General features: G+C 42.3%; 2 protein-coding genes across 2 annotated transcripts; one reads left to right on the forward strand and one right to left on the reverse strand.

Annotated features, from left to right (window-relative positions):
* Positions 1-95: 95 nt before the first annotated feature.
* NECHADRAFT_86604 (uncharacterized protein) lies at positions 96-9,097 on the reverse strand (the record flags this gene model as incomplete). The annotated part of the gene is made up of 3 exons (XM_003042418.1): positions 96-4,682; positions 4,716-6,247; positions 6,295-9,097. 3 exons carry the CDS (start codon positions 9,095-9,097, stop codon positions 96-98), a joined length of 8,922 nt encoding a protein of 2,973 aa, XP_003042464.1.
* A 953-nt stretch (positions 9,098-10,050) lies between these two features.
* NECHADRAFT_86605 (uncharacterized protein) lies at positions 10,051-12,165 on the forward strand (the record flags this gene model as incomplete). Its single annotated transcript, XM_003042329.1, has 7 exons — positions 10,051-10,298; positions 10,350-10,546; positions 10,608-10,808; positions 10,862-10,885; positions 10,937-11,663; positions 11,718-12,077; positions 12,132-12,165. 7 exons carry the CDS (start codon positions 10,051-10,053, stop codon positions 12,163-12,165), a joined length of 1,791 nt encoding a protein of 596 aa, XP_003042375.1.
* Between the last annotated feature and the right edge of the window lie 4,839 nt (positions 12,166-17,004).

The following is a 17,004-nucleotide window of genomic DNA, read 5'->3' on the forward strand; positions in this document are numbered from 1 at the left end:
GTTGCAGCCTGGCCCTTGATGGGTTAACTGAGCCCGAAGATCGTGGTTTATAAGCGAAGGACATTCCAAACCACTATCTTCTTCTACCTGCCAAATCACTGAAACACGTAGTGTATTAGCATGTACACATTCTCTACCGTTTCATCATTCTCATCCAGCACAGAATTAGATGCCTCCACTGCCCACTTGTCCAAGCTCTTGATACGTAGGTCCTTCCAAGTCGCAGTTGTGCATTTCCCCAGAGTCTCCGTCTTGATGCTTCCATCATCAGGTCTGTCCACCCCCTGAACCGATAGCCCGTTTACAAGTTTGCTGCTCTGGGAGACCCAGACGATGTCGCGGACCTCAAGCTTGGCCTGCTGTCGTGACCAGAAAGGCAATCGGTCCTTGAGATTACCCAGCTCCATCCTTGACGTTGTTTCTTCGCTGCCATTCTTCTTTGCAGCGATAAGCCTGGTGCTAAACCCGTACCACTCGTTCACAAAGTCATTCTTCAGATCAAACATGGCCCAGAAGCCATCTTGTGTGCCTTCAGTCTTGATAGCCTTGGCAGTGTCGCGCACAGTTTCGTTGGCAGTAGCCCGCAGCAAAGCACCGCCTTCTTGAGCCGTGTACTGGATATGAATGAGAACATCGCTGATGCTCTCGTAGTCAAACTTGCGAATCTCGGTAGGAAGGTCGAGACGCCAGGACGAAATGACACCAGCGCCCTCAAACGGCATGTACTTGGGTCCAGAGAATGTCAGGTCAAAAACGCCAGTATCACCCCCGCCGCCACTGATGGCAACCGCTGAGATGGGGATGTGATCGGTCCGGAAGGAGCCCTTGTCCTGTGCCATATACTCTGCAGCCTTTGAAGCAAATGTCGAGATACGGTAGCGATGGCTGGTCAACTGTAGCGTTGCGTTGATGTTGGTGTGAGGACCGACGACAGCTGGGATAGACACCGCAACTGAACGGATGCGACGCATGTAGTGACCAGGGAAGTCCATGTCAAAAAGAGACTCGTTAAGGGAGAAGCTGGCACTGCCGTTTAGACGGAGCGACAGTAGAGCGAGGGGGTCAATCTGTCTCAAGGAAATCGTCTTGGAAACCTCAAAGTCGTGATCTTGAGCATCATAATGCGCCGTCTCGAGTCTCTTGAGGTCAAGATGAAGATGGTCTGCAGCAAGCAATCCGTCATGAGAAGAGTCCCAGTAACCACCAGGACGGAGTAGAGAAATCTTGCGGCCCTGCTCGAAAGACAAGGAGCTCTCTGCTTTGCGTGCAGTGTTGAGAGCCAGAACGTAGGCTTGATAGTAAAGACTCCTTAGGTTCTTCTCCATCCACGAGTATAGTTGCTTGTTGGTGTACTTGGTGCGGTACCACTTTTCAGCTTGAATGGCGTCCTCGATCTCGGCATGTTGCATCTTGATCTCGTGTTGTGCAGACTGGACCCTGATTTTCTGCATCTCGATCTGCTTGTCGATCGACTTAATCTCTCTTCCATGAATATTGGCCTGCATTCTGCGATCCTGAAGTTGTCGGACGAGTTGAGCCTTGCGAGAAGCCTGACCAGCTTCATCCCCGGACATCATGGCCATCATCTTGAGATAAGTTGAGCCTGCAGAAGTCATCATGGCAATGTTTTGGCCACCGACGGTAACACTTGCTCCAACACCCATGGGCGCCCCTATGGTCTCAATCTCAGGGATGGCACACAGAGGACCGACCAAGCCGTCAATACCAGCTGCAACCGTGTTGAGAAGACTGGCCGCAGTAGTCATATCCATTTCCATCTTTTCATAAGACGACATTCGCAGATCATCCTTGGTTGGAGTATCGATGTTCTGTGCGATGTCTTCCCAGTTGCTTGCGGGAGTGGGGATGATCGACTCAGGCTCGCCGATGAGGGTAAGGTAGAACTTGAGCTGCGAAACTTGTGACTCCCGGTTGATGAGGAGAGAGTCGATTGTCTGCTGTGCCTCCTTCAGCTGCAGGTTCTTAATATCGAGCATCATCTTCTGAATGGCGACGGCGTGTCTCTGACGAAGGACAGTAAAAGACTCGTTCTCCTTCCTTTCGGTGGCGGCGAGAAGACGTTCTCCCAGGGAACGCAACTCGCTACACAAGTCTAGAGCTCGATGAAGGAGAAACTCAAATCGTTGGCGTGGGAGAAGACTGCTTTGATCACCCAAGGCAACGGAGATAGCCTCAGACATCCCCATGCCCGGTGCCATTAGTGCGCCGGGGTCAATGAGAGGCTCAATGAGAGCGTACGTCACTGGCCGTCCTTGAATATCGAGCGAGTTGCGAATGTTGTAAAGACGCTCATTTAGAAGGGTGCGAAGCTGCTTGAACTTGGGATTCAGGGGTATACAGAAGTACGTGGTTCGAAGGTAGCAGACCCTTTGCTCTCCCTTGGGATCCGCATCTAGCTGTTGTTGCGTTCCCTTCTTCAGTTGCGAAGAGAAAGGAAGTCCAAGCTCGAGTTGAGCGTCTTCTTGGCTTAAGTTGGCGAATGTCCGGGGCTTCTTTTTGCCGAGCTTAGGGACCTTGGGAGGTTCGGGTCCAAGGATGTGTCCAGCCTCGACGTAACGCTGGATGGCAAGGGGGAGACTCTCCAGAGTACCCTGACGGAAATGCGCGTCTCCAGCAGCAATCAGAATCTCGGCATACTTCATGACGATCCACTTCATGTAAGCCTCGGGCCTCCCTCTTGCAGTGGCATGCACGAGGGCTCCATGTGATCTCCTCTCCATTATCGCCAGGTTGAAGTTGCCGTCCTTGGCCAAATCACTCAACTTGATGTCCACTTTTTGCCTCTCCTGAATGGAGATAGCAATGCCCTGGAATGGAGGGAATTTCCAACACGACGTTGCGAACGTCGAGTAAAGTGGGCTGCTGGGGTTGTCATGTCTATAGAAGGAGGTCTCTGAGCTGGGATCAAACACCAAACGGGCCACTTGAAGGGCTTCATCAAACTGCTGAGTGGCAAAGAAGCGATCAACAGCCAAGAGAACAGAGTGTAGGCCAATCTCCCAGTTATACAGAGCCGTGGGTTGAGAAAGCTCGTGATACGTGGCAGAACCTGGAGTTCTGGGCGTGTCGGGTTGGCCACCCGGATCTGCTCCAAATGTGATTGCCATTGACTTTGTGTCTCTCCTTTGTTTATCATTGATAGAGCGATCGCCGAGGACTTTGTAGATACGCTTCACAGGATCAGCGCGGCTGGAAGCAGCCTCCATCAGCTTGTGGGAGAAGCTGTGATCCAATTCGACAAGCTTCATTGAAGTATCGAGATCGCCAGTTCCCCGCCAATTGGAGGTTGGAAACAGGGGCTTCGTGGGAAGGTTGAAGTGAGTGGTATTTGTTCCATCCTTTCGTTTTGTGCTGACGACGAGTGCAAATGGGTCACTTTGACTGCGGTATGAGAGCGTCCAGGTGGTTAGACTTCTTTGCTTTGGGTAAGGCGCACTGGCATTCAACTTTTCAAGTTCTTTCGGAAGCCACAGAAGTGGTTTGGCGAAGTTGCTAGTGTTTGACATATAGTTGAGAGTATCGTCCACGAATTGGGCTGTTGCATTATTGGAAGAAATTTGTTGGAAAGTGCCATCGAAGAGTCTGAACTGGCCAAGGTAATTCTCAACATCTTTTTCGGATAGGGCAATCATTTGATCTTCGCAGAATTGAAACCCTCCCAGCTTGTTGAGTCCCGAGATTGGATTCTGAAACCATTGGCTACGGGGCGGCGTACTGCCGATGAGCAGCGTCACCTTTCCAGGGGAGATTCCCGGCTCGAACCGGGGCTCGAATCGAAGCTCGTTGGGAGGAGGGTAATGCGCACCCATCCTGACACTTCCCGTGGCCACTCGTTTGGGGGTCCAGGCACCATGTATGAACTCTGACCATCCCATGGTGATCTCCCAGATCTTTTGTGGCTTGACTGACCCAGCGTTTGTCTTGGCAAGCTCCCCAAACTCCTTGGATTCGTAGTCTGCCGGCTTCTCTGTCCCTTGAGGGGATGTCTTAGCCACTATCTGAGGAATGAACAGGTACAACCTGCCGCCAATGATGACTGGAATCAGGTGTGTGCCAGTAGTATCGAGACGATTGCCCTGCCACTCGGTTTCCACTGTTGGGATGTCGATATCGATCTTGGCCCATGGTCTCCAGATCCCTCCAGTGGTATCAGGCCGGACGACGGTCAAAGTGCGATAGTAGAAGGTGTGAGGTGCGGAACGGGTACGACCAAAGAAGTGGTATACCTCGGTACCTTTCTCCGGCTCCTCGACGACATACGTCAGCACCTCAAGACTTGAGATCTCACTGAGTCCGTGTACGTAAGTCTTGAGAGACCGCTCAAAGGTCTCTAAGGTGAGATGCTTCTTCATGAGGCTGGCCTCAAACTTGTCAAACAGTTGGCTCTTGTCGTCTCGGAGGGAGGGCTCAACCCAGTTCTCGGGGTAGATAAACAGCTTGACATGAGCTTCCCAGAGATTGTACTGCTGACGCCATTCCCACTGCTCTCTCACGATACTGGTCTTGGAGACTTTCTGCTCCAATCCGAGAAGACATCGTTGAACAAACAGTTGGACCACGGATATGGCCTGCTTGATGCGAGAAGTCTTGAGCTGGGGTCCCATTTGGACATCAATGAGGAATTCCTCAAATAGACCATCAGCATCCTTGATTTCCATCGACTTGATGTACTTTTATTGCAGTAGGAACGCAACCAAGGCACGCCTCTGACCGTCCATGAGGCTTTGGTCAGCTGCTGCCCGCTGGGATGGTGTCAACTTTGCGCGGAGTCTCCGAGTAGCCTCAGCTTCCTCGTTAGGCTGGCACATGTACCTCGAACGAGCCACATGGAACAATGTGGAGATGCGAGGTTGAGCTTCTTTACCAACGGTGCGACCAATCCGCTCATCGAGAGACATTATCTGGTGTAGGCTCATAAGGGAATCATACTTTTTCAGTCTATAGAGCATTCCTGGGCCGTCAAAGATTGCGTATTTGGTTTGAAGAGCCTCTAGCACCCTCAATCGATCCCATCCAGTGCAGTCAGAGATTTTCGATGCTATTCCTTCCACCGTTGAGTTTTGGGTGTTAAAGAGCCAAGTAAGCAATTCCAACACACCGCCGCTGCCTGGTTTAGGCTGAACACCCTCTTTGAGCGTCTGGTAATCCTTTAGGTCTAGGGAGGTATAGATTGTCGGTCCGTGTATTTCAAAGAAAATCGGACACAGATTGTCGTCCCTGGCAGGTGTTCGGGAAAACACTCTGATCTCCTCGACCGTGAGCTGGTGTAACTGGCAGGTGGTGGCTGCACGCTTGATATAATCGATAGCCAGACTCATCACCCGGGCTGTTCTTGCCGGTATCAAGACATTTTCTGCAAAGTTGGATTTCACAGACTTGGGAGTTGACCAAAACAGCTCGGAGGGAGTGAAGCTGCTATCAAGATGATACGTCTTGCCAGCAATGAGGGGAACGTTAGCTGGCTCTGAGTCGAGGCGGTAAGACTTATCATCGATACTAAAGCTGGCCCAGTTGACTTCGGCGCCTTCTCTTTTCTCCCAGGTAAACGTGAAAGTGCCGGATTCGGTAGGCGTGAAGTAGGCATCCAGGGGCTCATCAGGCGGATCCAGGCTAGTATTGGTGTGGCATAGCTTCCGCAGCGTAGTAATGATCAGCTCGAAGCTTCCTTGATCTTCCTCAAATTCGATGCCATCTGTAAGAAGGACATGAAGAACAGAGTCGTTGAGATCTGGCACGACTTCCTTGATAGCGTTGGTGATGACCTTGTCGAGGAGAGTTTCAACAATGGACGGCGCGGCGAGTCGAACGAAGGCGTTCCTACGGCCTTGCTTCAACCGCTCACTCTCCAGAATCTCTTCATCCGAGCTCAAAGCGGCTGATGCGGTTGTGGAAGAGTCGCTCTTTGGGGCCAAAAAGTTGATTGCGTCGACGTCTAAATGGCCATTCGACTCGAAACGGGAACAGAGGATGTCCAGGGGAGCCAAAGATGCCTTTACAAGGCTCTCGATTGCCTTCTTCAAAGACACAGACTCAGCAGAAATGGCCTGAATGGACTCCATCTCCTGTGAGTTCAGTACTCCAGTAAGGGTCAACTGTGCTTGTGTGTCGCCACTAGCGGGGTCTGACACAAGCACGAGCTTCTTGGGCCATCCTCTGGATGCCTGAATTGCATCATTCTTGACGCTGGCATCACCGAACGAGACTGAAACTGAATTGACTTGGGTACCTGATTTTCGTCAGCCCGTCCTTGACAACAAGAAGTAGGCCTCTTACCTTCAATGTAGCTGACGATCAACTTGGCATTAGATGGGTCGAATAGATGAGCTGCACACTCAACGACTTGTGCTGGAGATGGCGGAGTTTCGGTGAACAGGTACGGAAACGTATGGCGAAGTGTCTTTGTCGCCTGGATGAGGGCGGCCAAGGTAGGCAACGCGTCATCAGAGACTGGAGTCGAGTTGTCTGGAGCTCCTGGCCTATCAGTGAGTATGTTCAGGGTTTCAAATGTCCACCCAATCTCAAAGAGGCTCCTCCATCTTTTCACAGTAGCGAGTGTAGAGTTGGGAGTATCCAAGGAAGAAGCCAACGGCTCGCTTGACCCGGAAAGCGATTCGTGGAGTCGAGAATAATTCTCTGGCTCTACAGATAGCATCTGGCACAACAGAACGTGACGGTATACTGCTGAAAATGTGTCAAGGTTGAGCTCCGTGCTGGCTTCCTGTAGTTTTGCCACCTTGAGAAGACTTGGGAAATGCTCAACTGGCCATCGAAGGGCGATACAAATGGTAACCTCTTGGTCTTTCAGGAGAACCTTTGATCCGTTGATTGTCAAGTATTGCCCATTACTTGGAGGGTTGAAAATGGGTGACACTCGTCTCATCGTCGGAGAGAGGAACTTGCGGTGCATTAGAGACTCGGGTCCAAAGGTGTCGATATTCCGCCAAAGAGGCAACAGTTCGGATGGCTCAATGTCCACAAGCTTGCTCAACTCAACAACAGTGGCGATTCCCTTGAGGACGTAAGGCGAAATGGTGAAGGAGCCCGACACCTTGGGCTTGCCAGCCTGGGCCTCGATGTCGATTTCAAGGCTCCGCAGGCAGCAGATGGCAGCATCAAGATTCTGAATGCTCCACTTTAGCTTAGCTTGGAGTCGAAGAAATGCCTGAAGGTTGAAGCAAATCTCTTTGGTGAGGGGCTTGAGCGGCGGATTGGAAGCCGCAGATAGAAGCTGCAGTTCCTCAAGCGAAGTGCCAAAGACTTTGGATCCATTCTTGTTGGCGATGGCCAGGTCATGGCAGAAACTTCGAGTCTTGCTCAAGCAAATAAGATCTTGGAACTCCAGACCACTTCGTTTCAGAAACTGGTCCTTGATGAAGGAGAGGCCATCCCCGCTCTGAATCTCCAACATCACCTCTTCGAGGTCGTAACCCCAGAGCGTGGTAACAGACCAGCGGCACCCAGACTCGACGACGAAGCCATGGCTCTCACCTGCCATTACATTGAGAAGATCTGCAAACCAGGTCGGGTGAAAGGTTTGCCCCATGATGGCTGCGAAGTCTGACTGAAGCAACCCAAGTGTCTCGGCCGCGGCTTGGCGCGAAAGGACCTCCTTGACACCTGACCTAATCTTCATAAACAGATCATAGTCATTGCCCTCGGGGATGCGCTGAAAGATACTCTCCTCATGCGTAAAAGCTTCGACTACTTTAGAAGCGTCCACTCCAAAGCCGTTAAAGATCTGACCAATGTCGTTCCGCGCTCTGCTGTAAGGAAAAGTGGGAAACGGGAACATCTGGTTGGGGATGAGCTCCGTGTTGACAACTGGATCCGTGTTTGCACCCTGTTCGATAGGTGTGTTGTCGTGCTCGTCCGAGGTACTCTCAGTGGGCTCATCTGGTGTGTTGTATGGCTGGATCATGGTCCAATCGTTTCCCTTGCTCTTCTCGTATTGAAAGCGGATGTATGATTCGAGAACTTCGTTGGTGAGAGCGGCGTATGGAATGAGAGATTGAGAGTTTGCACAAGTAAGCTGCAGGTGCTGAAGATCAGGACGCCTGATAGAGAGCACGTCAAGCATTGTTGTTGGTTCGGAAGACTTGGCTCTTGTGTTTTTGAGAAGCGCCAAAAGATCGGCATAATAGGCCGACAAACTGGTAATGGAGCAACATGTCTCACATGCCCAGTCTTCGAGCTCAAAGATGTCTGTGAGGTTGTTGATGAACTTCGAAGCTTCGACGTCTGTCTTGGTCTTGGCAGATGCCCCGGTCTGAGGTTCCACAGGCACGAACTCGGCTCTTCGTGCCTCCATCACGGACAACCAAAGATGCTCGTTCCAGCAGTCAACTCTCTTCGCGGCATTGTATGCAGCCAGAGCATTCTCTCTCTTCAAGCCTGCACTAGTTGTTGAGTCCACAAACGCCTTCTCCTGCTTGGTCGCGATGTCTCGAGCCGAGTAGTATTTCTCTTGGTAGAGTATCTGCACATCCTCAGGATCCTTGGCAAGGCGGCATAGGACGTTGAGAGTCTTGACAACCTTCAAGGCTTCAGGAAAGTTCTTCTGGAGGTTGCCAGTGTCGCTACGCTCTTCTTTGCCATACCTCTCGTACATTCCCATGAGGGTTTCTTCCTGTCTCAGTTCGTAGCCACCAGAGACAGCTTGCTCGAGGAGGTATATGACCAGCTCCTTGATGTCATTCTCAATAGACAGCTTGGAATTTTGTTTCAACAAAGCTCTCATCACAGCCAAAGGATACGTCTCGAAGATGCCATTGCGAATTGCGTCGAGTGTGCCAGGGTTAATTCCACCCTGATCGAACTTGGTCGCAAAGACGTCGCGTGGGAACAGAAGCTCGGCAAGGGTCTGAACCGAGTTGACATTGTTGAGTTGCTTGAATAGAGCCGAACATGTATTGATATCATCTTGGCCGAACTTGAGGATGGTTCTAAGAAGCGTGAGGGTGCAAACATCGGCATCAGGTACCTTTCCTGCGCGAAGTAGCGGCTCCAAAGCTTCGATGGGCTTGGAAGATTGGCCAAGGTATTTTTCAAAAACAGTTTTGATAGAATTAGAGGCCATCGTGAGATCTGGTATCAGCCTTGGCACGACTATAGTAGTATTGAAAGGCGAGGGTAGGTTGGCCAAACACTGGAAAAGATGACGGGATCAGCAGTCTCCCCGGAAGTCGAAGCGGTGGACTGAAAAGAACGCGACTCTTTGCTTTTCTTGGAGGCAGGTGATGCCAGCTGCGAATGGCTCAACTACAGTATTGAACTAACAAATGGCACCGTACGGCAGATCAGTTCATAACCCAGTCATTCCAAGCCACTCGGCGACAGTTTGCCGGTCCGTAGACGCCATCATTTCTCAACCTGACAGATCGACTATGGCTTGAGGGGATATAATCGCACTAGGATGTAAATGTATAGCTGTGGCGGTTCTGGGCTTTGTTAGAACGAGCTGATCAATAGTTTTTTGATAGACTGGCTAGACTAGTGTTAGCCCCTGTATATCCTTGTCTCCGGGCTTGTCTAACAATGCAAGTTTGAGACAATTGGATTGTTTCTGGTAGAGTACAACGTATCTATCCTGCATTCTAAGGAGTAGTAACGCCGACATATAATTGCTAAATAAGAGGAGCAATTGCGATCGTGCTACTAACTAAGTGGCGGGCGCTGTTTTTGACAAAGTTGAATTATCAACATCAATGACCATGGGGTCCTTCGCTCAAAGCTCAACTGATATGTCGTTTACATGTGGCGATGTTTCCAATGAGTCTGAAAAGGTCAGGGGCAACGGCTGTGGAAGGCAGTGAAAGTAAGACATTGAAGAACAACTTGATGCAGGGTGTTGTATTTATCAGAGGTTTGCGAATATCGGGTTATTTGCTTGGGGTCACTGTGGTGACGTCGTCCCAACAAATCTTTTCCTCCTCACCACTGAATAATAGTGAATATTTATCACAATCTGAATGAGAATTGGTCCTTTGACGAAATACCAATTGTACGGTATTCCTTAACCTATCGTTCGACATGCCCTGCCCTAGCCGTGATGAGATCGGCTTTGGACCAAGCTCAGATCCGGAACGCTGGGATCGATTCTTTGCCTTGTCGGAAGATGCAATCAATGACGCTCTGGGAAAGCTTTTCGAGCAGCGGAAAGAGCACAAAGAGCTAATTTACAGCGGCTCACCGGAGTCTGGTGCGCTCAAGGCGACAGTCCTTCAGCCTATGGTTCGGTTTGAGCCGGAGCACGAGGGTTGTGTCACCCTTGTCGTACCGTATGTCGATCCATTCATCTATGCCGTACCGCTGGATTGACACCATGACAGTATTCATACTGGTACAATCCAACACCAAGACGTTACCGTGGACTTGGAAGGGTGGCAGCTTGCTGTTAATGTCCAGCTTTCCTCGCTACTCTCCCCTTCTGATGATGCCATCAAGATGGAAAATGGCACCGACAGACAACCGACCAAGCTCCTTGCTGGGGAGTACTCGATTTATCGTCTGTTTGCTGCCTTGTCAGGTAAATGAACTAGTACTATGTGGAAGAATGTGTTACTCATGTCCTGTTTACTCCTCTCCAGAAGCTCCGTGGACGCTGAACGAAACATCAACACTGGTCCAGCACGAGAACAAGGGTGTTCCTCTCCTGGAACATCTGGAGAACAACGTAGAGCCGAGCAAGTCAGCTTTGATCTTGGAGGCTCTCAAGGAATGGGCAACCAACCATGAGACGTCGGACTTTTACACTCTGGGCCTTGACCTTCAGTTGCCCACCATACAAGGTCTGCCATGGCCCTAATGAGCGATATTTCTTGCGCTAACTACTTCTGCATAGATGACTCCTTGACCCCTACCCACGGTGAGCTTATTTCTTCACCCATTGTGCTTCCTAATCTAATCCTGAACGCAGAGGCCACATCTTTACATGTTCAACTGTCTTACTATGTGTCGGACGACGAATACGACAACGCAATTGATCAAGGTAAAGAACCACAGGGATCGAAGCAAAACAGACGCGGCTGCCTGGTATTCTGCGAGAAGATCAACTCGAGGCAACCACCGGAGTCTCGTGAGCTCGAATTCACTGCGAACCTGGCGAATGAGCAAAACAAGCTCGTCAAACAGCCAGGAGGAGCGCTCGGAACGGCTGCCATTCGCAGAGCCGCCTTCTTTGGCATGTACCTCTTGCCTGAACTCCAGCAGATTTGTGCAGGGATTCACCTTGTCCCAATCGAGCCCTTGTACAAGATCAATCACGCGAAATCTGGTATTATGAGGTACCGCATTGAACCCACCATCTTTGATTCAAAGCTCTCAGATGCCGTCTCCGAAAAAGACAGAAGACTCATCGCAGAGGCAAGACCATCCGACCCGAGAGATGCATTCTATGCCTTTGAACGTCAACAAGACACAGCGTGGCTTTGGAAGAAAACCTCAAAGGCTCCCGGAAACAGATCATCTGTCCACAAGTTTGAGGACAAATGGGACGCAGTCTACGATATGACAACCAAAACTTCCGTCAATGTCGAGACGTTTCCTGGTACATCCCGGGTAGTACTGAAGGCACAGTCCAAATTTGTCTCTATATATAACCAAGAGGACCCCCGTTCCATGTCAAATGGATGGGTTGGTACCAGGTACGTTTCAGTTTGACCAAGATTTAATACTTGTACCTGTCTAATCCACAATAGCGACGAAATCAACATCAAGTTCAAGCTCGTCATTCAACTAGCCAACGACGAAGGAAGTGGTGAAAACGGAATCATCACCCCCGTGATTTCGAATCTCAACACAGCTACTGGTCTGCCATCCAAATATAAACTGGATATCGGCTACCCGTACTGTAACTCCATGACCCTGAACGGCCGCGTCTACCAGCAAGAAGAATTGTTGGTCAAGCTTATGCATATGCACAGGAACTTGTTCTCCGAAATGACGAACAGGTTCCAGCGAGCGGGTCGCTTTGTTGCTCCGGGAACGTCCAGCCTCGATTTCAAAGATCCGAAAATCACCCACCAAGGGGATCTCTGTTGGCATCTGAACTATCGACCGTAAGTCTTGAGTGGGATATGGTGGCAATGCTTATGATTCTAATTTGGAGATAGGTTGAGTGAAGGTCGAGTCAGTGTTCGCCCATGATCGTGGCCCCTTTAACCGGCTATTCCTGAATAAGTTGAGCCTGGTGCTCCTACTCTCATTGGTGAACCAGCTGTGCCCCAAACCTTCTGTGTGCCACCCAAGGTATAGTGTCAGAAAACCATGTCACTCAGCCGGACCAGACTCTATAAGAGTTAAATTGGGTTAGTCGTGTACTACCTAGGGTATGGGCGGCAGGACATGTTAGGGCAAGGACATCCCGGCGATGAAGGCTGGATATCACAGAATAGGCAGGTAGAAGAAGTTTGGAATGCGTGTTTAGTAAGAATCTTAATAAAACTATGTCTGCAGAGCTGATGCCTTAATATCTTCCTAGAGACCGCTTGATTCTCTCTTATATAGATTGGTTTATAACTAGTTGCTTAATTTATTCCTATATCTTATTCTCCCCCTATGTTTGGTTTTATTATATATTAAAGTTAGGTCTCTTCCTATAATTATATTTAACTTTTCTAACCTATTAATAACCCTATTAATAGTATATAAATTAAGCTTTTTTTAATAACCTTATATCTACTACTAATACTATAAATAATTAAGCCTTTATTACTTATCCCGGTTTAAATTATTATTCTTTTAAGCCTATAGCTCCTTTACTAAGTCTAATAATTCTTTTAGCTAGCCCTTTAAACTTTTAAGCATATTTAAGAAATTAATTTTTTTTTTTAAGGGTATTACTTATAATAAGTTAGGGGAAAAATATATTAAGCTATTTTAAGCTATAAAGTAATTTCTTATATATAGAAAAAGAGGTAAAAGCTATAAAGCCTTACCTTTATTATTATTTTTATAAGCCTTAATTAAAGGACTTTTAAGCTATTTTATAAGTTATATCTTTATTATTATAAATTAATTAATTACTTTTATTATTTTATATAAAATTTACTTTATAAGAAAATATATAAGATCTCTTTTTTAAAAAGACCTTAAAAAAATATATAAAAAATCCCTTTTTTTTAACTATATAATTTAATATATTTAATTTTTTTAATAAATCTAATACCTTTATATAAGATTTTTAATATTTTTATTTTTTTAAATTATTAATATATATTAAAGAAAGATATATTAATTAATTAAATAAAAAAATATATTTTTATATTATTAATTAATAAATTATGAATATAATTATTATAGGATTAAAGTAATAAGCTATAATAATACCTAGTTATATAATAATAGGTATATAAATTAAACTAAGGTAATTTAACTTAATATAATATTATATATTAAATAAGCTTTATTTAACTTAACTTAAGCTTATTTAAGTTAAGTATTACTTAAGTATATAAAATATATTTATTATACTTTCTTATATATTAATTATCTTAGCTATTAATATAACTTAGTTATATTTAATACTTTTTAAATATATTACTAAATATAATTTATATTACTTTTTAAGGTTATATAATATTTTCTTTTATTAATATAAACTTAAGATAATTAATTTATCTCTTAAGAATCTTATAATTATTATATATTAATAGCTTTTATTTAAAGAATTATTTATATTACCTTAAATAATATTAAATATAATAGCTATTTAAGCTATTTTTAATAATAATTATTAATAAATCTTATTTATTAATTATTTTCTTATACTTAGTATACTTATCTTAGCTAATATTAAAAATAAAAATATAAATAATATAAAAAGCTTTAATAATAAAGAAATTAAATAACTCTAAGCCTAAATTATTATTATAAGTATTAAAATAAATAGATTTTATAATTTTATTAAAAAAATAAATAAAGCTTAATATACTTAAAATATATAATACTTTAATAAAATTTAAAACCTTATTAACTTAGTTATTATAATTATATAAAATAAAAATATAAAAGAAATCTTAAAGCTAGATCCCTTAGAAAAGTTTAATAAGATTATTTATAAATTATTAATATTTCTTATATAATTATATATATTTATAATTTATTACTTAATATAATTTATTATATTATTTAATAAGATTTAATATATTATTAGCTAATTTATTAAATAAGTTATAATTTAATTTAAATTTATTATAAAAAAATCTTTTATTAAATCTTTTATTAAATTTTCCCTTTAAATTATAAGCTATTATTTAAGCTTTAAGACCTTTAAAGCTATATTTTAATAAGCTTTTAAAATAATAAATAAAAAAATATAAATAAAAAAAGAAATTAAAATATTTTAATAAATTTATTTTATATTTAAATATAAAATTAAATATTTTTAATTTATTTTATAATTTAATTAAAATTAAAACCTTTTTATTACATGCCCTGATCAGATGGGTTCCCCACGTAACAGATCTAGCGCTATAATAGTCAAATCTAGCAGCTATTAGTTAGGAAGAATAGACTTAGATTAAATTACTTACCTTATGCTACCTTTGCTTTATAAACTATATAACTTTAACCGAATAGCTACTAGAGCTAGCTATCTTATTGCCGCTTTTAGCGGTACCTTAGTCCCTTACTAGAGCTAAGGGATCTATAATATATAATAGTAATTAATACTTCTTTTAATTCGACCTATGCTTTATTTAATATACTCTATATTAAAACTAAGTAAAGCACTAAAAGGAAGCCTTAACCCTTTTATTTATAAACCTAATATATCGATACCTTTATCCCTATTAATAGGCTAGATAAAACTAATAAACTCTATATCGACTCTAAGCTTATTAAAGTAAGACTTATTTAAATAAGTCTCTTATTAAATAGTAATAAAAGCCTTAATAAAAGTAAAATTTATTAAGAATAATTTTAATTACTTATAATAATTTTAAGTCTTTCTACTATAAAATCTAATATTTAAATATAAGAAATAACTTCTTATAGAACTAAGCGTATTTAAAGATCTAACTAAGCTTTCCTACTAAGAGATAAATAAATATAATATATTTTATAGAGATATAATACTAAGTACTAAATAATTATTATATTACTAGAATACTATAGATCCCTATACTATTAGATAAGCCTAAGAGACTACTAAAAAGATTATTAAGAGAGCTAAACGCAAAGGAGCGCTCTTATTAGATAATAAACTCTTAGTCTATGCTTTATCTATAGATATAATACTTAAACTATTAGAACTAATAATAAGGGCATTAAATATAGATCTTTTATAGGAAAAAAGAAAAGAATTAGAATTAATAGCGCTAATAGCACTAAGGAAGCAAAAGACCCTAAATCGACTAGTACTATTAGACCTAATATAAACCCTTAGCCCTAATATTCTTAATGCCGATTATCTTATTACCTTACCTTTCTAGCTCTCACTGAATCTAATACTAAGATAATAAAATTACCCTCGCGCCTATGAATTAGGCATATAAATAGAAATACTAGAGATTATAAAGCTAATATCTAATATGCTAGCTCTAAGTATAAATTAGTTAGATTTAACTATAGGAAATTATATATCTTAATTCTAGATAGGGGTTTTAAACCTAGTTAGAATAAGATTATAAGGATCCTATAGTATAATAAGGCGAATATTAATTCTAAAGGAAATAAGGTTAGAAATAAAAGACTTATATTAGTGATCTCTAACGGCGAGATAAATACTTAATCTTATTAAATAAAGCTATAGATTAAAACTAGAGGATATTAGACTCGCGGGTATATAAATAGGCCCTAACGGAGGGTAACCACTAGCTTATCCTCCGCAACTAGCCTAGCATTTAGTCTAATATCTAGCCTAGCATCTAGCCCCCTTATACTAAGCGCTAAAACCTATAAATAAAATCTAATATTTAGCCCTAATATTATTAATATTATTATAATAGAACTTAATAAGGTAATTCTAAGGATAAAATAAAATATACTTTTAGGCATAGTATCTAATATTTTATATAATATATTTAACTAAACCTCTATATATATTATATCTAGCTATAGCCTTAATTTTATTATACTATAAGCCTCCCTAAGGAAATTAACTTCTATTATAGCTAAATAAAATAAAATAGCTATAAATAATAAAACTACTAATAAGATAATTTATATTATCTACCGCAAGGATAAACTTAGTAGGTTTAGGATACTAAGAATAAGGAAATATAAGAAGAAAAAAAAGTACTAATATTAGATTTAAACTTATTAATATTAGTCTCTTCTAGCTAAATATACTATTAAGAGGTAAATCTAGAGATCCCCTAATAGAAATCTTCTATAATAAAACTATAATAATCTTTATAGATACCTACCTATAGGTAGACTTAGTTAAATCCTACCTCGAGGGAAATAGCCCCTAATAAGTTACTTTTATTAAGGAGAATATATAGAGACTTATTAGGGGTAGCATATTAATCTAATAGCAAAGACTACTTAATAATTAAGAAAGGTAGACTTATATTATATTAATTAGTGCTTTTCTTAATATAATAAAAACTAAATTTAATATAGAACTCTAAGAAGCCCTAGAATAGCTAAATTAAGCCTATTTTACCCTTAAGGATATAAAAAGCGACTAATTATTATAAGATTTCTGTATAAGGATTTTTAATATATCTAAAATAATAAGAAAAGCTATTAACCTTAAGCTATTTACTTATTTTTATATTAAATTATACCTAGAGCTATAATAACTCTATAGGCTACTAGAGGAATCTAATAAATAATCTAAATATATTAATATAATAAATAATAAAAAGAAGACTTTATATGAAAAATTAAAAATAATATATAATAAAAAGTATAGAAATAAAGTAAAGAAGCCTTAATATAAGGAGAAGTATATATATATTATTAATAAAAAGGATAATAAGGGATCTAAACCTAAGGATTTAGCACTATAGGGTAATAATTACCTATAAAATAAGG

This window comes from Fusarium vanettenii, assembly GCF_000151355.1.
Source record: "Fusarium vanettenii 77-13-4 chromosome 11 genomic scaffold NECHAsca_36_chr11_2_0, whole genome shotgun sequence".
Classification (NCBI taxonomy): domain Eukaryota; kingdom Fungi; phylum Ascomycota; class Sordariomycetes; order Hypocreales; family Nectriaceae; genus Fusarium; species Fusarium vanettenii.